Here is a 25742-nt window from a genome sequence, read left to right as displayed (position 1 = left end):
AACATATTTAAAGAATTTGCCACTGATGATTCAAACGCGAGTTTTGAGCAGTGTAGAGTAGCGCTTCTTGTTTGTCGTTTCCCCTGATCACAAATGCAGACATGGTTTTATGTTTATGCGGCGCGATACGCAACACGTACAAAGACAGTATAAGTCATTATAATCAGTAATTATGTCCATACTGGATGCAACAAATGCCTTGTTTGTAATTGTGTTTTATTGGGTTTGTCTTGTTGTGCCGGGAGATGGCTTCACTGTATGGTAAGGGAATAAAATTTCCATCACACGCTTGAGGCATTCAACACACTGGATAGCTGTAAAAATTGTAAAAATTGTAAAAATCGGCATTTTCAGTAAGGTGGGGCATAGGAGGAGCAACAAGTTCCTGTGGCTCAGTGGTAGAGCATTGTGTTAGCAGTGCAAAAGGCCGTGGGTTCAATTCCCAGGGAACACACATACTGGTAAAAAAATAAAATGTATAGCCTGGATGCACTGTAAGTTGTTTTGGATAAAAGTGTCTGCTAAATGTATGTAAATGTAGCAATAATGTACATTATTTTGAACCTTAAATTGCATAAACACATTGCATTATACCAAATACACAAAATAATGTTATTTTTAGCAATGTCATATGACCCCTTTAAGGCCATTTTGTGATTTCAATCATCAGCCAGTAACCAGCAACAAGCACCCCTTCCTCTTCTCATCGGAGACATGAGATGCAGTACTAAACAGTCTCATGCTGTCCGTGTTTGTAATGATTTTTGCCTCTTTCTCGTAAACTTTTAAATGCTTCCACACTGCTGACATGTTTGGGCATTACAAAGAGTGCGCTCCTCTAACTCTACTCTGGTTGCTATTTAATCGTGTCACATCATTGTTCAGTTCAATTTATTCTGTCTTTTCACTTATTTGAACACCGAAAGAGCTTTTTTTTTTGCTATTTTCGGCCGAATAATTTTGGTTGCCAATCATTGGGTGCATCCCTACAGCTGTATCATGATAAAGACTGAAAAATCACATTCAACATGTTTTTACCGGACTATCTGAAGTTTTGCGTCCCTGAATTAATTCCTCAATGAAGATGATGTCTTTTTTTAGATTCAGTTCATAGTCCTTCATCATTTTGTCCAGTCCATTCTTCTTTCTCATGCAGTGAAACATCTGAACAGACGCCTGCTCATGCTTCAGAAGATCAACATAAAAATACAGTATAAAGAAACTGCACACATTCATACTAAAGAGTAGTTTTTCAGATTATAAATTTATATTGACTTAAAAAGGTAAAAGCCAAATGAAAACAATTTGTGTCTATTGTAAATTTTTAGTTTCTCTATAATATCTAGCTCAATGACTGTGAAATACATGTGTATCAGAAAAATGATATAATATAATAAGTGATCCTTATAAGATAATTAATGATGCTTACCTGCCATTTGTTATCTGAGAAATGAAAAGACATTTTAGGGATTATGTCACGCAGGTTTTAAAAATACATAAATCATAAATTCACTTGTGTGCCAACCCCGTGACATTCATAAGGGAAAGATGGGACTGATGTCTAAAGATCTTTCAGTATGATTTGAGATGCATAATGTATTATGTATTTATATAAATAACTCTTTCCCATTACTCTCCAAATTTGCCTTGCTTGTAAGGAAGTCATGGTTTAGAAATAATGGAATTTGTGTTGTAAAAACATTCAGCAGCTACAATAATGAAACAAAAATAGTATTAATTATTGTTTACTTACATGCACAACTCAGCACCGACATTAAAATGAATGAAAATGAGAAAACTCTTACCAGGCTGGACTTCAGGGATGAACATGCCATCAAACAAATGAGAGAACGGACCATGACCTGACAAGACCAAAAATGTAACATGCATTTACTATATGGACAGCTGATAAATGATTTGACATTTAAGCTCAAATGTGTTCATTCATGTTGTTAAATGAGAGATACACATCCATATTTTATTATTATTATTATTGCTATTAATAATAATAATAATAATAATAAAATACAAATTAAAAAAGACATGGTTTACTATAAACCCTTAAAAGTCAGAAGTCAGAAAGAGCTTAATTACCAAGTATGTTTACACACACAAGGAATCTAACTTGACAACAGAAGCTTCAAGTGCAGAAGAAAGTACAGACATAGTGCATAGAAGCATAGAACAAAAAGTGTAATTGTTTAAATGAATGTACAGATATGTTATTTAGAAGAGTGCAGTTACCCAATTCCAAATGATTTCGGACTCGGTATAAACTATGTCCTTTATATGAATAATTCTCTAGTTTATGACCATTTTAATTGCTCAGCTGCTGATTAGCCCTGTGAAGAAATAAAGAAAAAAAAAAAAATGAGCTGTCTGGCTGTTTCTGGTGATCCGTGCTCTTAGTGCAGAACCAGACGGCAACAGTTCCTACAGAGATAGTAAGCTTGGTCTGAAGGGGTCCAAAGGGGATTGTTCTAAGCCCGTTTTCCTCCCACGTCTGTGATGTAAATATCGTTGGAGGCTGGACATAGGGCTGTGAACTGTTAATCTGTCAAAGAAATGAAATGTCATATTTTGGCCGTATACCTGGGCCGAGTCTGTTGAGAATGACCAGTTTTTTTTTTTTTTTTTTTTTTTTTTTTTTTCGTTTTTTTTTTATAATAATATGATTTTCTGTTCACTTAATACAAAAAAGTTTAATTCTTAGGAAATGTTTCCATCTCTAAATGTGACTTTTGGAATTTATTTATTTATTTTATTATTGCTTTCCTCTTTGGTGCTGTTTTTTTCCTCTCATTTTTACTTTCACTTTTTATTTTCAAAAGGATGTCTTGATTGGTTTATTCTTGTCAACATCCAAGAGAGGGGTGGGCAGAGTGTTGTCGTCGAGTGATTTGTGATAGCAACGAAAGCCCGTGGAATTATTAAAAAAATAACACGTCAATGCAAAAATGGCATCCATTTTTGACGTGTGCTGTGATTTTGATTAGTTGCGGTCTTAGTTATTTAGTTAGTTAGTCAGTTCGTTACAAACTATGTGAATCGATTGCGTTTGATATTTTTGCCTTAATATTGTGTTATTAGTCATTACATTACATTACATACAGTACATTACAATACATGGAAAATGAAGCATCTCTATATAAATATTTTAGATTAGGGGAAGGTGCCACGTTTTCTATTTTTGGTTTGATAAAACATTGTTTGTTTGTTTGTTTGTTTGTTTGTTTGTTTGTTTTGTTTTTTTCTACATATTATTTTGGGTCCCACTTTATATTATGCGGCCTTGTGTACTTACATTTAAATGAATCATTTGGTACAATGGACTTATTGTGTACATACATTTTTTACTGATGGTTGTACTTTTATTTTTTAAAAATACCTCTGTACTTAATTTCTGTAATTACATTTATAATTACACTGTTGACCCATCCCTTATACCTTAACCCACCCTTAAAAAAGTTTTGCAATACAATATGACCACAATAAGTACATTGCACTTATATTTTGATGCAAGTACATAGTAGTTAAGGCCACCTAATATAATGTATGACCTTACTTTGTATGAGATTAAGCAAAACAATTTGAAAGATTGGCTGGTGTGGCCCTGTCCAATCCCTCCCATTATTCTGTGTATTTTTGCTATTACCTAGGTGTATATCAAAAATAGCAATAACAATATTCCAAAGTGATGTTGGCTTCAAACTATTGTTTTTGTAAATATAATATACATACAGTAGTACGGAAAGTATTCAGACCCCGGTACATTTTTCACTCTTTGTTATATTGCAGCCATTTGCTAAAATCATTTAAGTTCATTTTTTCCCACTCATTAATGTACACACAGCACCCCATATTGACAGAAAAACACAGAATTGTTGACATTTTTGCAGATTTATTAAAAAATAAAAACTGAAGTATTCAGACCCTTTGCTCAGTATCTAGTAGAAGCACCTTTTGATCTAATACAGCCATGAGTCTTTTTGGGAAAGATGCAACAAGTTTTTCACAACTGGATTTGGGGATCCTCTGCCATTCCTCCTTGCAGATCCTCTCCAGTTCTGTCAGGTTGGATGGTAAACGTTGGTGGACAGCCATTTTCAGGTCTCTCCAGAGATGCTCAATTGGGTTTAAGGCAGGGCCCTGGCTGGGCCATTCAAGAACAGTCACAGAGTTGTTGTGAAGCCACTCCTTCGTTATTTTTAGCTGTGTGCTTAGGGTCATGGTCTTGTTGGAAGGTGAACCTTCTGCCCAGTCTGAGGTCCTGAGCACTCTGGAGAAGGTTTTCGTCCATGATATCCCTGTACTTAGCCGCATTCATCTTTCCCCCCTCGACTGCAACCAGTCGTCCTGTCCCTGCAGCTGAAAAACACCCCCACAGCAGGATGCTGCCACCACCATGCTTCACTGTTGGGACTGTATTGGACAGGTGATGAGCAGTGCCTGGTTTTCTCCACACATACCGCTTAGAATTAAGGCCAAAAAGTTCTATCTTGGTCTCATCAGACAAGAGAATCTTATTTCTCACCATCTTGGAGTCCTTCAGGTGTTTTTTCATGTGTCTTGCACTGAGGAGAGGCTTCTGTTGGGCCACTCTGCCATAAAGCCCCGACTGGTGGAGGGCTGCAGTGATGGTTGACTTTCTACAACTTTCTCCCATCTTCCGACTGCATCTCTGGAGCTCAGCCACAGTGATCTTTGGGTTCTTCTTTACCTCTCTCACACAGGTTCTTCTCCCCCGATAGCTCAGTTTGGCCGGACGGCCAGCTCTAGGAAGGGTTCTGGTCGTCCCAAACATCTTCCATTTAAGGATTATGGAGGCCACTGTGCTCTTTGGAAACCTTAAGTGCAGCAGAAATGTTTTTGTAACCTTGGCCAGATCTGTGCCTTGCCAGAATTCTGTCTCTGAGCTCTTCAGGCAGTTCCTTTGACCTCATGATTCTCATGTGCTCCTGACATGCACTGTGAGCTGTAAGGTCTTATATAGACAGGTGTGTGGCTTTCCTAATCAAGTCCAATCAGTATAATCAAACACAGCTGTCTCAAATGAAGGTGTAGAACCATCTCAAGGATGATCAGAAGAAATGGACAGCACCTGAGTTAAATATATGAGTGTCACAGCAAAGGGTCTGAATATTTAGGACCATGTGATATTTCAGTTTTTCTTTTTTAATAAATCTGCAAAAATGTCAACAATTCTGTGTTTTTCTGTCAATATGGGGTGCTGTGTGTACATTAATGAGGAAAAAAAAAAAAATGAACTTAAATGATTTTTTAGCAAATGGCTGCAAAAAAAAATTTAAGGGGTCTTGAATACTTTCCGTACCACTGTATATATATATATATATACACACACACATATATGATGAATTAGCCTCCACAGGTGCGCAAGGTTATTTGTTTATTGACTTTAAAGATAAAGATTAAAATTGCTATCCTAAAATCTAGAAATAAGTTTTTCATATGTTGGCATATATAAATTGTTGGAAAGGCGGGGCTTAGTGCACCTGTCCATCATCGCCATGACGCAGCAGAATGAAGCGAGAGAGAGATTTGTCCCCGAAGCAGGATAATTAATCTCCTTTTGTGTGTTTTGTGTGCATCTGTGACTAATTGTGAGTTCCTGCTCTGCTCCCATAGACTATTCTTGTTAATCCTAATATTCAGTTATGAGAAATTTTGGTATTTTTGTCCACTGTTCACGACTGAACGTGAGGAAATGAGTGCTAAGCTTTTTTGCTCAGCTGCAATTCAGTAATGAGTACAGCGCCAGATTGCATTGCTGTCATATTACCACAGAAAGTTGATACTGTATATTGTATTTAAACCCTACTACACTGTTAAGAGTAATGGGTGTGATTTTCTTGATACAGAAGTCAATGTATTGTTATGCTGATTATAGGGATGCACCGATACCACTTTTTTTTTAGAACGAGGTCTGTTTAGCGATTACTTTCATTTTTGGTACTTGCCGATACCGATACCTGTATTTTTCACAGCATTTGGTGTTTTTTTTTTTTGTTTGTTTTTTTTTACAAAAATATTGTATACAGAGACAAAATAATAAGAAGAAGAAGATTCATGTTAGTTGGCTGCATTTAGGGAAACAGATATTTCCTTCAGTTATTTCCACACTTAATTATAAACTGTCAAAATGTATTGTATAAGCTTTGTTTACTTGCACTGTTCATTTTTAATGGTGCAGGTAGAGCTATAACAGCATCGCTCAATCCCATTTGTAATCACAAAACTTTTTCCTAAAATAATGCAGGGAACCACTTTTTTATACATGCTATACATTATAGGAGTACACACATCACTATTTTGGTGATGAAAAGTTGCATCATGCACACTGTACTCGGATACTCATGTACGAAAAAAAAAAAAAAACATAATTTTAAAGCAAGTTAATCATAGGCAACGTGCACACTGTTTGCATTGGTAAGAAAGACGCATGTGATGAGACAACTTATAGGCCTAGTGCTTTCAAACAGTCTGCTAGATTCAATTTTGCTTTAATCATGTATGCTTGATGTTTAAAATAAAAAGTTGTTTAGAGTGAATGCCGCTCTATAACTTTTTTGTTTTGTTTTATATTTATGATCTAGTTTTAATCGAAATGCATGTTCTAATGGAGCGAACAGCAATCAAGATCATGCAACAGAAGTGCGTGCTCTGGCTCTCTCTCTCTCTTCTTTACTCAAATAACTTTAGTAACTTTAGTAGTTTTTGCTTGCTTGCTTTTAACATATCCGACCGAAAATTCAAATTTCCAGTGATGTCTGTGAGAAATTCACTTGACAAGCTCGTGCATCTGTGCAGTCGCGCCGTTCAATCACTCAGACACTCTGCTTATCAGTTTACACACCTCCGCTATACAGGGCAAATGAATATTGAATGTTTAACTTTGTTTAATACTTACATGTACTTCATTACATCCTTAATCTCAATAACTCATTCTACTCTCTGTTGTTCTGTTGTCAGGTTATTATTATGGACACAGCTCATTCAACCATGCTTTTGTATTATCAGTAGGAGTACGGAGCACCGGTGAGCGGTGCAACCTACAGATTATTTCTTTTATTGATGTTTAATTGTAGCACCACACACACATACACATTCCAATAGCTCTTTAATGTTAATAAACCCTTTGATTGAAGTTAACCGGCTGATCCACTCCTGTGTTCTGCTGGACACACAAAAATGAAGTATAGTGAACTCAGAACCACCCTTAGAAAAACAATTCAAGTTCAGCTACTTAACATATCATATATATTATATATATATATATATATATATATACAAATACACAAAAAAGTCCAAAGCGAATTTTACAAATAGAGGACACTGGAAGAAATCAAAATCAAATAAATGAGCAAGACACATGTAAGTGCTATATGAGACATCTCTGAACCAGTACACGTAGCAAAATTTTGTTTGTTTGTTATTTGTAATTATATTATTAATAAATTATCAAAATAATATAGAATAGAGAAAGAATAGGAGAAACGCCAGTGTTAGAGGCCCCCTTTTTTGGTCTGAATGATAACACGAGTAGTTAGACTTTTTAATAAAAAAAAAAAAAAAGAATTAGAATAGAGAGTGCTAGGATTTTGAGTTAGGAAAGGTCAAATAAAAGATGGAAGAGATGGGTTTTTACAAGCAGTTTATTGAAGATGGCTAAGGACTCTGCTCTGAGCTGGGCAGGTTCATTCCACCAGGAGGAACCAGCTCATTTAAAAAGTCAGGTGAAAGTGATTTTCTGCTCCTTTGGGATGGCACAACAATGTGTCGCTCACTTGCAGAAAACGCAAGCTTTATATAGGCACATAACTCTGAAGAAGTGAATTTAGGTAAAGGGTGCAGAGCCAGTTGTGGTCTTATAGGCAAACATTAATGGCCTTGAACAAAAAATTTCTGCGAGCATCTATTGGTAGCCCGTGCAAACTGTATGAAACAAAAGGTTGTGACGTGCATTCTTTTCGGCACATTAAAATTTAATCTTGCAGCTGCATTCTGGATTATTTATAAAGGTTTGTTAGAACTGGCTGTAAGATCTGACAAGAAGGCATTGCAATAGTCCAGTCTGGATAGGAACCAGAGCTTGGACAAGGAATTGTGTACGCCATGTCTCGAAAGAAAGGGGCCTGGTGCTTCTGATGTTGAATAAAGCAAATCTGCAAGGGACCGGGCAGGTCTTAGCAATGTGGTCTGAGAAATTTAGATTGATCGCAATCACAACTCCAAGGTTTCTGAAGTTTTGTGAAAGGAGTTATGGGTGATGTGTCTAAACCGGATGGGGAAATTGTGATGAATAAGTGATGGTTTGATGGCAACAAGAGCAGTTCTGTCTTGGTAAGACTGCGTTGAAGGTATGGCCTTCATCCAGAAAGAAATGTCTGTTTAGACAAGCGAGATGCAGTTATTGTTGGAATCATCAGGATGGAAAGGATAGGGGTGACTTGAGTGTCTCCAGCATAGCAGTGAATGAAAAAGCATGTGAATGACAAAAACCTAGTGAGCCATGTTAGATAGAGAAGAGAAGTTGTCCAAGAACTGAGCCCCTGAGGCACCCCAGGTATTAGATGTTGTGACTTGGACCCCTTAACCTCTCCAAGATACCTTGAAGGACCTATTGAGAGGAAAGGGGATTTCAAACCCCTGGAGTGCGGTTTCCTGAGATGCCCTTTTGCCATAGGGTTGACAGGGGGAAATCTGGTGGTTAACCATTTTAAAAACCCTTTTGGACAGACCCGCAAGAAAAATTTATTAAAGTTTTGGGAAAATCCTCTCTTGCCAGTTTGAGGGCTAAACAACTGAAGCAAGGAGCCCTGGGTTAAAAGCCCACTTCTAAAACCCATACGGGTTTGCTGTCGAGGGGGTTTTGGTCTGTGTGAAAAAGGCAGAGACAGGGTTGAACACCCGTTCAAGTGTTTTTGAAAGGGAAAGGAAAAAAAAAACCCAGTTGCAGTTCTCAAAAAGGGTTTGGGGTTTTTAAAGAGGGGTTATACGAGCCCTGCTTAAAAAAGGGGGGGGAAAAAAACACCATGTGAAGGGATTGTTTATGGGATGAGTGAGGTAAAAGGCAGGAAAAGGGCTTGAGGGAAATATGGGGGGGGAAATTTGGATAAAAGGGGGAACGAAAGTAGTAGGATTAAAAAAGGTTTGATTTTGGAGACTTCTCCCTCAAGGGTGGAGAAAGGAGGAAAAAATGTGAAAAGGGTTTTTCTGGTAAGAGGGTTTTCCGGGGTGGTGGAAAAGAAACTTGAAGCCACATTTAATTTAAAAAAGGAATATTTTTACCAAAAAAAGGGACTTTGGTAGAGGTTGAAGTTTCCATTTAAAAATTTTAACTTAAGTAAAATTTATGTGATTTTTAAATTATCCTTAAGTTGGAAAGTATGTTTATATATATATATTATAAATTTTTATATATTTTTATCTATATATATTAAAACACAAAATTTTAAATGATTTAACATGACATTTCCCTGTTGCAGGCAGGTGGGGGCTAGACTGAAAACCAAATTTTGGGCATTTTGAAATGTTCCGGACGGGACTCTTAAAAACGTATAAATTTGGGGCAGGATGGGACATTGCTTCCCGGGGGGTTACAGCAATTGACCAAATTTTTGGCATGAATTTTCTTTAGGCCGGACTCTAATAAAAAATATGAATTTTGGGGGGCCGTTTGGGCCCTTGTATACAAAAAGCCCCCTTAATTTTCTGGTACACGCTTTAAATAGAAATGTTTTAAACCCTTGTAAGGGGTTGCTAGCTTTTTTTAGCTGTTTTCTAAAAAGTTGCCCCCTTTTTAAAACCTTGTTGTGCTTTTTTATTATGTTCAGGAGTTAACAGGGGTTAACATGAAAATTTCCTGTTCCAGCAGGTGGCACTATGACTATAACAAATTTTGGCATAAAGGTTTTTTCGGGACAAAACCCTATAAATGTATGAAGTTTGGGCAGTTTTGGCATTGTTTGCCGGGTTATGGAAACCCCTTTTTTCAGGGGAAAAAACACCCAAATTTTGTCGGCCACCGGGCCCCGGGCCCCTTGACGAAAACCAAGATCTCAAAATTTTAAATTTGTGTGACCCCCCCCAAAATTTGAAGCTGACCCGATTAAAACTTTGGGAAAGAGTTCACCCAAAGTACGGGGCAGGAAATGGCAAAATACCAAAAACTTTTAAGGAAATTAAAAATAACTTATTTCCCTGTTGGGTTTTGGTTTTTTGTATCAGGTTTTTTTTTTTTTGGGAAAATTGGCAAGAGAAAAATGTGAAACCCTTATTGCGCTTATGAGATATTAAAGAATCCTGCTTTATGCGGGACCCTTTCTCTCTAAAATGAGGGCTCATAGTGTGTGTGTAAAAACCATAAAAATTCTAGCTAGGGTTTTGGGGTGGCCCTTTAAGTTCTGATATGTTTCCCCGGGGTATGTTTTTTTAAATATTGTCTGTTTCAAGGGGAAAACCCGACAGTCCCAGGGGGCAAAAAGTTCAAAATGCCATGTCCCGATATCAGATTACGTTTTTAGAGTTTTTTCTAGGTTTTTTGGGAACCCAAACAGAATTTGGGACTTATGCATTGACCAAATTTTCCTCTGTCAGGGTTAATTGTTGTTTATTTTTTAAATTTTACTTTGGGCAGATGTTTTCACTGTACGACGGCCCACGAACTCCACGAAGTCCCGAAACTACTTCTGCTGGGTGAAAATGCAAAACCCGTTCTTAGTAAATTTTTTTTTAATTGGGCCCCCCTCTTGACTCCGCTCTTTATTTTCGACACATTGGTTTCCCTTTGGGGGTTTTGTAAATTCCCCTACAGTTTAAAAGGGGCACGTTTTTAAAAAAAAAGGGCAGTGGGGGGGTCCAACCCGAGACCAAGGGGGCACGGAAACCGTAAAAGGGGGGTTTTCTTTTTTCAAGCTAGAAACCAAAAGGGAAAGTAAAATATACGGCTGGGAGAGCCTAGTAAGGGTAAGGAAAAGCCAAGAAAAAATGTAAGACGCTAGGCTGGGTTCTAATCCCTAAATCGCCCCTTCCCCAAATCTCGACCACCCACCCTTAGACCGGGGACCCCGAGCTTTTGTGAAAAGAGATTTTACTTTTTCCATTTTTTGTTTAAAAAAAAAGGGATATAATAGCACACTTGGGGAAAAAATTTTTTTTTCGTAAGGACCTAAAAGGGGTTTCAAAATTTTTAAAAAAAGCCCCAGCTAGCATGACCCGGGAAATAAATATCTGGTCAGTAACCCGACAGATTAAAAACCATTTTGAAATTCCAAAACCATGGGCCCGGGAATTTAAATGAATGAAAAACATACAAGTTTAAGAACTTTTAGAAACATTTTAGGGGCAAAAAAAAAGTAAAATAAAAAAAAAAGTTTCATGTCATTTCCCGAAAAATTTTTAATGGGCTAGGTAAAATGAAGTAAATGAAATTTTTGTTAAAAATGAAAAGAAAATGCATTGCTACCCGTCCGAATCCCTTAGAATTCTCTCTCTCATTCAAGTCAGCTAAAAATGCTGTTATCTGAGCTGTGTCTTAAGTGCTAAGCTATTTATAGTAAAGCAACAGTGTTTCAGTACAAATCATAGGACACTGAGATGTTAAAGGACCATGAACACAAGGAGTTCAGATTCAAGCATTAAGAGGGCAAGTGGTAGATTTAAGATTTAAATGTTCAAACCTGCCCAATATGCATTTAAGAAATAAAGAGATTATAAAAATAATTGCATAACATTTAGGAGCTATTGTTGAGAAGAAAACAGAGGTCTTTCAAATTCATAATACAGACGGTGCGCTATAGAGGTAATGATTTTGAATAGTTAAACCAGTTGTATTTGCTATTTGTTCTCATGACCGTAAACTATCTGTTTTATTTTGTCTCAACCATCATTACAGGGCCCGATGGCTCCGGCTACAGAAGTAGCAGAACATAACAATGAATGGAACGAGGGTGTGACATCTAAATTCACTGAGTAATCTCAGCTTGATGGTTTGAAGATATAAAATTGAATATTAGTGTGATTAACCTGTCTCAATGTTTTAACACTAGTAGGTGGTGTCAAGGGCTATCTCATGAGTCTCTTGAGTGCACCTTTCCTAAGCTGCAGGAAATACAGGAGGGATTCTGGAAGACACACTGTCGCAGGATGTTGGCAACGGGAAAGAGCGGGTTTGCCAGTGTGCATGAGGTGATTTTCGCAATGACGGGTAAGATCCTCTTATGGCCAATAGGGACAACCTAAGGCAGGTGTGGTCACCGCCACTGGGCACCTGCCCGAAAGGAGGTGTTATACGTGAGATGGTTATGGAGTTGAGCAGATGCTTGATAGGCCTAGAGCATCATTAAGAGGGGAACTGTGGAAGTACAGCAATCTGACCTCAAAAAATGTGAGCTCCAGACCTGATCACCAGCAACCGCAGATTCCCTTGATGGCTTGTTATGACAAGCGCCCACGACTTTGATGCAACTATGCCAGGTATCACACCCTGAGGAAAAGAAGCTTTTATTTATAAAGAGTTAATGGCAATGGGCTTCTCAAGAACCATCTGAGACCATGACAAAATATTTATGAGGCTGAGATGATATTGAACCAGTAAGTCTATATCCTAGTTTTTTTACTCATGCAGGTCATTAGGAATGGCATAAGATGATTACAAGATATGGTGGTGGCTAAAAATAAAGACTACTTTTGCTGAATCAAGAGATGGTTTAGATAACAAAGGTTAAGGAAATTAAGCATTTAAGGTAAAACTAATTCTAAGAAAGGCTCCTAGCATTATGTATTTTAAACAGTCTAAATTGAGATTTGAGATATAGAAACTTTGATATTTTTAACCTATTTAAATGATTAAGGGTTATATGTTATAATGAATTTGATATTATAGTCTCGAGTTAAAGTTTGGTGAAAACTGTCAAAACAAACAAAAAAAAATCATAAATAAATAAATAAATAAATAATTTACCCCCCCCCCCCCCACAGTAAGAGAGAGAGAGAGAGAGACTGCTTGAGTGGAGGTGTGGTGGTGCTCTGCTTCTCTTTATAGGCCTGCTAAGCAAGAGTAACCAAAAACAAAGCAAATGATTTTAAGACCAAAATAACAGAGCTGATTTTTCTCAAAATAAAAATCATTAATGAACAGGCAAACTTTGACACTAGATAAGGAGACTAGGGTACAAACTAGGTCAAACTTACAGAAAAAATGTTAAGTTTAAATCTTTCCGATTTAACACCAAAAAGCAAACCCTTGAATATGAGCTGTTAAATTATGTGTCGAGTATGTACATGCGTGAGGATGACTACTCTATATTTTGGGGACGATGACGATTCTGTTCCTGTTTCTTGTTTCTATTTTAGTCCACCAACCTCTTGGAATAAATTAAGTGTTTTATCATACCAGATGGGTTCAGTGAAATTGGCTTTTACAGACGATCGATACCTTACTGAGTGCCTCTAATGAAAAACACACGAGGAGGGGAAAACTGAACATGGGAGAGCTCTAGCCAGGTGGATTGGTTACTCCAGCTCTGTCTGCTTACGGGTTAATAAGGACTTCTTATTGGCCTTTATGATGCTGATTTGAAATCACTCTCTTAATATGTTTAAGAGTGTTTATATGATTTGGCTTAGTTTGAAATCTACAGATTGCCAGTCCATAATGGGTTTAAAATCCATGCCTAAATTCAATTTTAACAAGTTGACTGATATAGGTAAACCCACTTTTAACAGTCGCTAATAGCAAGGAGAAACACAGGTTTTGCCTTGTGAATCATATGCTCTTATGACAATGTTCCAGAAAGGGGCACAGGGCACGCGGTGACAGACAGTCAGAGCAATTAAGACACCAAAGATGAATTAACAAGCCTGGTTGCTCTTCTGAAAAAAATTAAAATAAAATAAAAATAAAAATAAATAAATAAATAATTAATAATTAATTAATTAATTAATAAAATGAAACCAAACAAAGGACTGAAAAAAAACTCACTTTGAGTTAAATATTTTGTCATGTACATCATGCCACATTCTTTCAGCTAAAATTTCTCTGGTGAGGTCTTAGCAGATTTCAGATGGATGACGATGCTGGTTCTACACAGGAACAGAGAGAGTGAAACTTGGAGCAAATAGATGTCACTCATCTCTGAGAAGTAAGGAAAGAAAATATAGATGTGCGAGTGTGGTCAAGGTGGCATTGTTCCACGACAACATTATATTTTATGAGGGGGAGATTGAGATGGCAAAATGGCACTGCTGTTCGTAAAGTATGAGCAGTAGAGTTCATTAGCAAATTGAGGTCTATATTTTTCACCAGTCTGACTATCCATGCTTATTTTGTACTAACATTTAACAGCATTAACAGATTCAGCATTAATGAACAAGGAGAAAAAACACGTTGTTGAGGTTTCAGTACCACAGGAAAAAAATCAATCATATGTCTCATTCCTTTCACATTATTATTAACCGATGCTCAAAACTAGTTTTGAAGAAACTGGCCCGCACAAGTATGAATCATTGTGAATGTCTACTAGAACAAAAGGTTGTTGTTCAGTCTTGTCACGGTTGGTAAACCGTGGTCTCGGGTTTTGCACATGTGGGGTGGAGTTGTGTGTGTCGCCCGTTCAGGCACTGATTGTTTCATGTGGGGAGTCTCGTTGATTGGTTCCTCTGCCACCAGCTGTTACTCATTACCCAATGCCCTACTTATTGCCCTGTCTTTAGTCTTGTGTTTGTCAGAGCGTTGTTTGATTGTTTCCAGCACGTTCTGCCTGGTTTCTCGTTCCTGTTTCTCTGTGTTCATCTTCGAGGTTCGTCTGACCCTGGAACCCCGTTTCCACTCTATCACCCAATGGATGCAATGACCTATCGTACCAAACCCGGCATTGCTCATCTCAGGACCATGTGTCACCACTCTCCTGCTGCCTCACCCTCACCGCCACTTCCTGGATCACACGTCATTCATCGCTCTCAAACAACCTGTTGTCTCACCTGGATTACCCGTTGTAATCTGAACTTCAAATACTCTTGTATTCACTACTTGCACTTGCTTCCTCCCCTTTGTTTATCGTTACAGACCGCTCTGACCATCATGGAAGCAGAGCAGTTCCAACTTCCCCTCTCTGAATTCATCCACCGACCAGTAGTCAACCTGTATTGTGACCTGTGCCGGTGGCCAGCAAGTGAGGCGTGCCCGCGAACTGGCGGGAGCTCAAGCAGGGGAATCACTCCGTGGCGGATTACTCCATCAGATTTAGCACCCTGGCAGGCCCGCGATGCACACGTGGAACAGAGGAGGCGCAGTGGGGATATGGTTCCTGCATGGGGTTGGCCGACCTTGTTGACAAGGAGAATCTACCTCTCGAGTTGCCAAACCAGCCTGTCAATGGGACTCTCACACGACTTGGCGCTCCGCGGGGATGCTCACATCGATTGGCCTGGGGCGTGCAAGCACTCTGGTCCTACACGTCTCCCCAGCAACATTGAGGAGTGGCAGCTCGAGTAGAGAGAACACGGACCGGTCCCAGTCTTCGATCACGAAACCACATGCCAGGTGGGTTAGGAGCTCGACTGACCCGGGAGGAGAGAGAGAGGCAGACCGGTCCCGAGGACTGTGTGCCTGTATTGTGGCGGCTCTGGACATTTTCTACTCTCTCCTGCCCAGTAAAAGAGCCAGCCCGGGGTAGCTAAAATTTAGATGGCTACTATCGGGTGGGATCTCCGCCGGGAAATCATCAACATTCATCCAATCTCCTTCAGTTGAAACTGAGCTGGGCCAACAATACGTCACCACCTGTCACGCAATCCTTTTCTGGAATCGGGAGCGAAGGTACCTTCAGGGACACCACTCTTGCACAACACCTGAGACTCCCGTCATCACTCCTCTCTCACATCAGGATCAGTTGTCAGCGCACTCAATGTGCCAGGAAAACTGCCCTACATTGACTCACACCCACTGGGACCCATAAAACCCTTCTCACCCTCCTGGCAACCACACCGAGACCCTTCCTCCTCATGGACTCCCCTCTGGGCACCCATTGTCCTTGGTCACCCCTGGCTATGTCAAACACAAACCCTACGAGTGCCAGGACAAATTGTCTCTCTCTGAATGTGAGCAAAACTAAAGAGAGTGATTGTGGATTTCAGGAGAGAGGACAGACAGCACAGCCCTATACTCATCTTGATTATGATCAGCGGGGACCCCTGTGGAGAGGAGGGTGAGAGCTTCAAGTACCTCGGTTAGTAAACATCTCCGCGGACCTGACTTGGGACTTAACTCACATTCCAAACACAGGTAATAAAAGCTATCCCCTCTCTGCAGGATCATCTACCTCAAACGCCTGCAAAAGCAGAGCTGTTAAAATAATCAAGGACTCCATTCACCCCAGTAACCATCTTTTCACTTTTTGCTTGCCCATCTGGTAAGCGCTTCCGTAAGGGCCTAATGTCAAAACAAACTGAGAGACTTTAGGAGGAGTTTCTTCCCCCCAGGGCCATCAGCTCTCCTAAAACTCAAAAACCAGCCTCTTAAACATCTTTCATGTCTCCACCTTAATTTCACTTATAAGTAAGATTTTCATCCATTCACTACTCTGCACATGACATACTGAAAGTTGTCAACCTGTTTTGCACATTTGCCTCTTGTAACATTCCTGTGTATCTTAATATTTAAGACTTACGTATATAATGCACATTATGCACCATTGCCTCTTGTACATCCCTGTGTATATTTAATATTTTAAAGGACTACAGTTTACTTTCATGCACATTAATTTTCCACTATATATTTAATTCTGCCAGTATACATCTTTCTTTAATATATTTTATTTTATTCTTTTTTTTATTGTGGGAACTTTATTTCATTCTTTCATAGCTATATTTATGTATATTTTCATCTGTTTGATATTCTTTAATTAATTGCCGTGTCCATGGAGCGGACCTGACTCCATTTCACATGCTCACTGCTGGTTGTATATATGCTCTATATAATCTATGTATGTGACCAAGAAAAAACTCTTAAATCTTGAATCTGTGAATCCTTGATGGGCGGCTTCCAACACCATACACCTCATGGAGTGAATGTTTGACCCAGAGTCTTGTCTGGTTTCTGCTTGTCGACTGTTTGTGTCTGTTTGTGTGTTTACAGGAGGAGGACAAACGGTTTTGTCCAACATGCCCGCGGACGTACCTGGACCTGAAGGAAGTGTTCACTGATACAGTCCTGCGCTGCTTCTCTCCCTCCGCATCGTCCCTATGACTGTGTGCCATAGAGTTAGTTTCCATGGTAAGTCTCCGACTAAAGGCCAGCTTAACATCTCTTTCTGTTTCCTGACAGGGGAGGCCATGGAGAAATATATTTCTGATTCTCTAAGCATCGAGGTTCATCTGCCCTTCCTCCTTCTACAGCTGCGCTCCGGTGCGAGGATTCTTTTTTGTGGGGAAGAAGGATGGTTCTCTGCGAACCTTGTATTGATTACCAAGAGCTGAAACAACATCACGGTAAAGAATAGCGTATCCTTTGCCGTTTTGATGTCTTCAAGCCTTCGAGCGGTTACAAGGGAGCATCTGTACTTACACAAAAAATTGGATTTACGTAACGCTTATCATTTGGTCCATCCAGGAAAGGGGGATGATGTGAAACAACTGCTTTCAAACACTCCCAGAAGGCACTCTGAGTATTTGGTTGATGCCGTGCGGGCTCTCCATTGCGCCTGTGGTTTTCCAAGCAACTCGTTTTAATGACATGTTGAGAGACATGCGTAGATCAGTTCAAAATATGTTTACCTGGATGGACATTACTGATTTTTTTTCCTCGTCTCTCCAGGAGGGGACGTGCAACTGACAGTCAGACGAGTGATCCAGAGGTTACTAGAGAATGTGCTTTTTTCAAGGCGGAGAGAGCAAATGCGTATTTCATGCACAAGTCTATTTTTCTTCCTAGGTTACATCGTCCTCAGTCTGAGGGAATACGTATGGATCCTGATACGGGTTAAAGGCTGTGATAGATTGGGACCAAGTCCTAATTCCCGTAAGGCCCTACAGTTGGTTTCTGGGGGTTCGGCAATTTTTATCTGTGTTTTATTCACATTTTCAGCCAAACTAGTCTCACCTCTGGACTGCACTTGAGACTCCCCCAGAACTACGTTCAGGTGGTCGAATACAGCCGAAAACTGTATTTTCCAACCTATAGAGCCTCTTCGTTTTTGCCTCCCCATCTTAGTCGCCCTGATCCACATGTCAGTTCATGCCGTGCAGGTCGATGCATCAGAGGTGGGAGTAGGTGCAGTTCTTTCCCAAACGCGCCTTGCCTCAGACAACAAGAATGCATCCTTGAGCGTTTTTCCATCGTTTATCTCCTGAGCGAACGTAATTATGACATTGGTAACAGAAGTTGTTGGCCGGTTCAAATTAGCATTGAAGGGTGGTGGCGTAATTGGTTGGAGGGGTCGGGGGGTTACATTTCATGGGTCTCGACAGATCATCAGAATTTAGAGTATATTAGAACTGCCGAACGGGACATCAACTCCAGGCAGGCTCGGTGGGCACTGTTTTTCGGTCATTTTTGATTTTTCTCTAGTATTACCGCCCAGGTTCCAAAAACGTTCAAAACCCGATTTCTTTGTCACGTATGTTGATCCATCCAAAGCCGAGGTGACTCCCGAGTATATATTACATGAGAATAGTCAATCTCATCACTCATATGGGAGGTCGCATGAAGGTCAAGACGGACCCACCATTAGAGGTGTAACGCCTTCCCGCCCGGGGTCCACGACCGATTGTTTGTTACGAAGGGGTTACGGTCGAGTTATCAATGGGATCACCTGCTCCAATGTCGCTTGTCATCCAGGAATACGCCCGCACTAGATGTTGGTAAAGCAAACATTAGGGTGCCAATTATGGCTTCGAAATTCACGATTTTGTGTTGGCCTGTCTCAGTTTGCGCCAGAGGGTAAGACGTTTAATCGACCTCGGATGGGTTCTGCAACCGCTTATCTGTCCCTTCCAGCACCCTGGTCCCACATAGTTCTAGATTTTGTTACCGCCTCCCCGCCTTCTCTAATGGCATGACAGCGCTTTGACCGTGTAGTAAGACCGATCTCCTCGAAGGCCAGCACATTTCATTCACCTGGTCCAAATTACCCTCAGCCAAGGAGACAGCAGTTACTGTAACTGATCATGTCTTTGGTTACATGGCCTCCGATAGACGTGGTTTCTGACAGGGGACGCAACTTTGTGTCCAAATTTTGGATGTTGTGGAGCGACGGTTAGTCTGCCTTCGGGTACCATCCACAGAGCAATGGTCAGTCTGATCTGGGCCAAACAGGTTTGGATGAGAACGTGCGATGTTTGCTCTTCCAAGGAATCCTTCTTCCTGGAGTCAGCAAATATCCTATGTTTTGTTTTCGTTGAGTATTGCTCAAATTCGTCTACCAGTGTCCATCCACGGCCCTATCCCTGTTGAATGCTAGTATAGGTTACAGCCAACCGTATTTTAATAGTCTGGAATCTGAAGTTGCGGTCCCCTCCGCTCACAGAGCAGTTGTCCGGAGGTGCCAACTGAAGTGGACACAGAGCCCGCGAGGACTCTGCTCCAAGTGATGGTGATGCGCGCACCAAGGCCAAGGTCCGATCGCCACCGGTCTAACAGCCTACCCGTATACGATAGACGAGGATTCCCAGTACTTGGTGGACGGGGAAGGGTTTAACGGTCCGGAGGAGAGGAGTTCGTTTCTGTACCCTGGAACCCACGTTGTCCACTCTTACACTCACCGGATTTCAACGACTCACCACCACGGAGTGCTCATGCCTCAGGCCTGTGTCGATGGTGCTCGTCCGCTGCCTCACCTCACCGCCACTTCGCTGGGATCACCTGCGTCATTCATCCAGCGCTTAACACACCTGTTTGTCCGCTCACAACCTGGGATTACCCGTGTATCTGACCTCAAAATAAATACTCATTGTTTCACTACTTGCACTTGCTCCTCCCTCTAACTTGGATATTATCGTTACAAAGTCTCACCGCAAGGAAACACTGCCAAAGTAAATGGTCATTCTTGAAAGTATACTGACAGCAACAGGACAAACTGTTTGCATGTGAAGACTTTCGTTTTATTGAGGACAACAACACATACTATTTTTTTTATGGTAATATATTTTGAAGAAATGAATTTAAGGATTGAGCAAAATAAATATAGTATTATATAAAAATGTTTGAGTATCAAGCATTGGTTCACGTTGTAAATCTTTCTTACATTTTGTTATCTTTGTGGGTAAGCATAAGAAGCACTTCATCTGGGAATTATTGTATTTCATTTCCGACAAAAGAAAAGCATTTCTGGACATCTGCAAGCTGAAGTGGCAAACGTAGACGTGTTTACATGCAATGTTAAGGTATCTCAGGAGATGACATGGATGATTCAAAAAACCGTCGAGTCACAAATGCATAATATGCTTTTTGTTTTAAAAACCTAAAACCTTGGAAGACTGATATTTGAAGATGATTTTAAAACATAGAAAAAAAAATTTTGAATGTGAAATTCAAACCGCACAGTAAGGTACGCGCCCAGAAACAGTGACTGTTGAGTGACTGAGTCAACACCAGAGGAATGTAATGGTAAGAGGCCGGGGGCCTAGGGTTAGACAGGTTTGACTCCTAACCCTTAAGGTTGTGGGTTCAAGTCTCGCGGCCGGCAATACCACACGACTGAGGTGACCCTTTGAGCAAGGCACCGAACTCCCCAACTATTTCCTTGCCGAGCGACTGCAGCATAAATACCGGGGGGGTGTGGTGTGTGTCACTGCATGTGTTGTGTGCACTTGGATGGGTTAAATGCATGAGCACGAATTCTGAGTATAGGAACCATACGTGGCTGTATGTCCACGTCACACTATAAGAGTCATTGAGATTCAACCATTTTATTAAAACGGCTGCATTCCTGCAGGAACAATGAGCAATTTGTGGTTAAAGGGGTCAAATGATGCAATTTCAAGTTTTCGACTTCTCTCTTTGTCAGTGCTTTAACAGCTGGTTCGTGCATAGGACAAGTTTCCCTAAGTTTGCAAAAGACTAACGTCCAAACCCAAGAGAGTATTCTGTATAAAAAGATCAGACTCCGGGCCACTCCCTCCTACATCGACTCATTTAAACACGTCTACAAGTACTGTCGTGGGAAGATTTGGCATAATAACGCACCCCCAAAGTGTTTTGAGGTATGCATAGATAGAAGGTGTAACTTTGATTCGTGCTGTAGTATTGGTCCTGTCATGAGATGCTTTGTGTTTTTCGTTGTGCAAAGCTAACCTACTGTTTGGGGCCTTCCAACAGACGGACAGCAACTAGAAATTACAGTGGTTTAAGTTGTAAGTACCAGACACTGTTCCAGAACAGTGTCACCCAAAATATGGTCAGGTGATGTCCAGCGCGCATTTTTACAGAGAGACTGTTTCCTGAACCTTGGGAGAGGTAGCCTACAATGCCATCATGTTCTGACTCTGAGGCCTGTAAGTATGGTTTCCATATTTAAAGAACTTGCCCACTGATGATTCAAATGTGAGTTTTAAGCAGCTGTAGAGTATGCTTGGTTCCGAATGCCAAACATGGTTTTCTCAGTTTATGACAGTATATGTCAGTCACGTAAAGTCAGTAACAAAAGACAGTATAAGTCATTATTAATCAGTATTTATGGTCCCCACTGGATGAAACAAATGCCTCTTTTTTTAATGGGCTTTATTGGTTTTGTCTCGTCGTAGCCGGGAGCACGGCATCGGCCGTATGGTAATGCGGGTAGGTAATATTGGGGCATAACATTTCTGGTCACACACAAAGGTGATTTGTAGCTAATCACAAACGCACTGGATAGCTGGCCAATCAGTGTACACCTCGCGTTTTCAGAATGATGAGCTTTGCGAAATCCCAAATTGACGAGTTTCAGAAGGGGCCGCGCTTGTGGGCATCGCCGGAGGCATATGCAGTACCACACTAATGTATCCAATGATGTGGACTGAAAAAACTTGAGCACTCTGTTTGCGTGCGTTGTCTATCCCCTCTAGCGATTAAACTTTATTAAATTATTAGTAATTTGTATAGACAAAAAATCCATACAGTGGCATGTGTTTTTTGCCATCTACAATTTAGAATGCCTTTGAATTTGGAGGTGTTAATAGTTGTATATAAATCATGTGCGTGCACTCTCACACACTCTGTGTGTGATTACTCGTTAATATCAGATTGATGCTCCACATTCTTACAACACACGACATCGGGTCCAAGTACCCATATGCTTTATCGCAGATAGATAATCCCAGAATAATAACCCCACCCAGCCTCGTCGTTAGTCGACAACCAGCAAAAATAATGTACAATTATCTGGGTTGTGTGTGGGGCACACATCGTGTTTGCACATGAGCACCAGGTCTATTAAACATACTAAATGCTAGAATGAGGCCACATGTTTCGTCAAACTGCTTTCTTGCAGTCGTCCTTCTTTCTGACTTTATGCGCCGCTGTTCCCAAAATGGCACACTCATGTGAACTTTCGATCCCTTGAGGACTTTACAATGCTCTCACAGCTACTGTGCGACATGAGCTGTTAAGTCCATGAGATCTCAGCAGGGTCCCCCCCATTTTCCCATTGTCATTTTAGCATGTCGAAGGGTCTTCGATACGGAAAGGCCCTGACCACTCCTGTTGCACAAGGCCGCTCATCGCCGCCCTCGATACGGCACTTCTGTCTGCATGCGCCTGCAAGAACTGTGAGCGCTACGCGAGTTTCCGTAGACTTCTACCCGGCAAGTCTACCAGCGGCATTACAATCACGAAAGTGCAGAATCTTGAGGAGACTGTCTGTATGGTTAGGGTGCCACTTCTAGGACAGGGCTTTTATTTTGTAGTATAAGTTAGAATATGCTTCGGGAAATGTAATCGGAGTTAAAAGTATACATTTTAAGTAGGACAATTTAGTGGAGTAAAAGAGAATAGTTGGACATGAAATATAAAAACGGTAACGTATAGCATACTCCAAAAAATAACTTAGACTGTAACAAATTATTAGGTATACTTCATTGCATTACACACACTTGTTACACCAGCAGAAAAAAAACTGGGGAAAAAATAAATAAATGTATAGCCTGAATGCAATGTAAGTCGCTTTGGATTAAAAAGCGTCTGCTAAAATGCATAAATAAAATGTTTCATGCTACTCACCCCAAGTCATGACACAGAGCAGCGATCTGGCTCACACAGGGAATTCCTGTTTGGTAATGTTGAGTTCTGGCTGATTCGCACGCAGAGTCTCGACAAACCATTCTGCTAAATATGCCACCCTTATGAACACAAACAAGGAATATCCATTCATTTCAAGGAAAAAAAAATGTCTATCCTTGTACACTCTAGGCAAGGGTTTACCATATCAAACATGAGGGGTGCTAGCACTGGGGGGGCAGTCCTGTGGATTTCCGCTCTAGTTTTTGTTGTGTCCCGACTCCCACACGAACAGGCCTAATTAAAGTTGTAAAACTAAATTACCATCCAATCACAATTTGTTATGGCATTACTCCTTCGTAAGGAAGCGCGCGGATAGGCGGAATCAATGCTTCTGTTCTGAATGATGGCCAGTTGCTACTCAAAACCTAGTCCCCCAAAACTAGCAGTCCGATTGTCCAATACACACGTGAACAAGTTGATGGGCCGCAGCGCAGTTTCCTGCACTTAGACTACATATACTCGGCTAGTGGGCCTGTTGCGGGGCAATCCGTTGAGCTTTGTGATAGTTATTTTGTTGTAGCATTATTTTATAGTAAAACTATCCTACAATTGCTTCACAATAAATAAAAAAAACTAAGAAAGAAGGTACATTTCATGCTTACAAGTAAACATTCAGGTGATTTTTGGGGGGGGAAACCAAAATGAGATCAAATCATTTCAGGTCATGTATTGGTTATTTAAAACCTTTAGATGTCAGATAAAAATCATGCACGCGGTCGCCTCCTATGCGCGTCAAGAATTACCCGATTGAGTGTGCGAAACGAGAGTGAGTAGCACCAGGGTAAATAAGATATTTTGTTTCCCAGTTGTTTGACCTGGTGACGGATGTCTCTGAAACTGCGGAGGCCCCGTGTCAATGCGATCGTCAACAAGCAGCCTCTTGGGGTGCCAGCTCCATGTGTCCATGAACTGGGGGTCATTGAAAAACCTACAGGATACAAAAGGGAAATATTAATGAATAATTAAACTGTCCTTCGTATCTGTTCTGCAGTCAAAAAGACACAGATGTACTGCTATGCACAATGCTTGAGAAGTGACCTCTTGAGTTGCAATTAGGGCAGAGACAGTATTCCCAGATGATTCTAGTTCAACCTCAATATCTTAACTAAAGAAAGAAGAGGTGTCATGTCAAGCTGTATCCCGTAGTTGTTCTGATGTTGATTGTTTAAAAAAATAATATGATAAAATAAAAATAAAAATTACAATGATTGTTCAGGGGATTCACATCAATATATATTATATATCTAGGATCTATATATATAATAAATAATTTTTTTCATCATTAAATCACCCTCATGCCATCAAATAAAAAAATAAACAAAAAATTCTGTGTAATTATACTTATTATATTATTATACTTTTTTTTTTTTTTTTTTTTTTGACTGTAGAAAAAAGTCCCCTACATGTAGCTTGTCCTCGTGGTGAGAACTATAAACAGCACATTATATTTTGGAGTAAAGTACTCCTTGACCTGCTTGTTCTGTAATTTTAGAAATAAAGATTCTTTACTGGCATCCATAAAAGTCTTTTAACATCAATGCACGAATTTTCTTCCAATGGACATAAGGTTCTTTTCTCTTAAAAATGTTCTGCACACTGAGAAGCAAGTGCTTCTTTTAAGAAACTGTTCTCTGAAAGGTTCCCTTTTGAGAACCAAAACATTGTTCTTTCTATGGCATCGCTGTTCTGAATAACCTTTGATTTTTAGGAGTGTAGTGTATTTTATAGCTTATTCTGCATTAAAACAGTGTTTTCTCCTGGCTGCGGAACGCATGTGATTTGAAAAGAACGATATTAATTTATCGTGTCAGCACATGTTTATCTGGAGGCGGTTAAAATGCTTTGGCATTTGGTATTGTTTAAAATATGCTATGTTAATTATAATTAAATTGCCTGTAGCTCTTTATCACATGCAAACATTAGGTTGATAAAAGTTCTTGTAGCCAAATCGGACCAACAAATAACACAAAATATGTGATGAATCGAATTTTAGGCAGATAATAGCCTATTACTGCTTGACTATGGTTTCATGGCGTAAATGGAATATTAATGCATTTTTTTACAACACACTATACAACCATGAGATGAATCTCAGCCTACTCAATCCAATGAAAGATTAGCTGAACATTATCCTGATGCCCCTTGACAACTCCAGATCTACTACATTTATGTCAGGGAAAAGGCCTTTTACATCCAAATATATTTAAAATGCACACAGAACAAAACCTAGAAATAGCTTTCAGAATATAACGCCCCTAATCTGCCATTTCCAGCGTTAAGATTTAAAACATTACTAAATCTCGGTTTGCAATTGTGGGCCTGCTGTTTGTGGCATTTAACCTGCATCCCCTGGCCAACAAACAACACTGTCTTAAAGCAGTGGATTCATTACTTTGCTGATTTGAAGTCTACTCTTGTGATCCAGTTGGCAAACATGATTATAGTGTCACTTCTATGTGACATGTTTATG

The 25742-nt window shown here is 40.0% G+C and overlaps 1 protein-coding gene across 1 annotated transcript; it reads right to left on the bottom strand.

The window, feature by feature from the left end:
* Positions 1-956: 956 nt before the first annotated feature.
* Positions 957-24087, bottom strand: LOC122136083 (deoxynucleoside triphosphate triphosphohydrolase SAMHD1-like). The gene is made up of 5 exons (XM_042717617.1): positions 24016-24087; positions 23213-23331; positions 1806-1861; positions 1430-1443; positions 957-1185 (listed from the first exon to the last, which is right to left on the bottom strand). The coding sequence occupies exons 2-5, from the start codon at positions 23311-23313 to the stop codon at positions 1024-1026; spliced, it is 333 nt and encodes a 110-aa protein (XP_042573551.1). The 5' UTR covers positions 23314-23331; positions 24016-24087; the 3' UTR covers positions 957-1023.
* Positions 24088-25742: the final 1655 nt, after the last annotated feature.

This window comes from Cyprinus carpio, chromosome B1 (genome assembly GCF_018340385.1).
Source record: "Cyprinus carpio isolate SPL01 chromosome B1, ASM1834038v1, whole genome shotgun sequence".
Taxonomy (NCBI): domain Eukaryota; kingdom Metazoa; phylum Chordata; class Actinopteri; order Cypriniformes; family Cyprinidae; genus Cyprinus; species Cyprinus carpio.
Note: the sequence above shows the minus strand (reverse complement) of the source record. Positions and strands in the feature narration are given on the sequence as shown.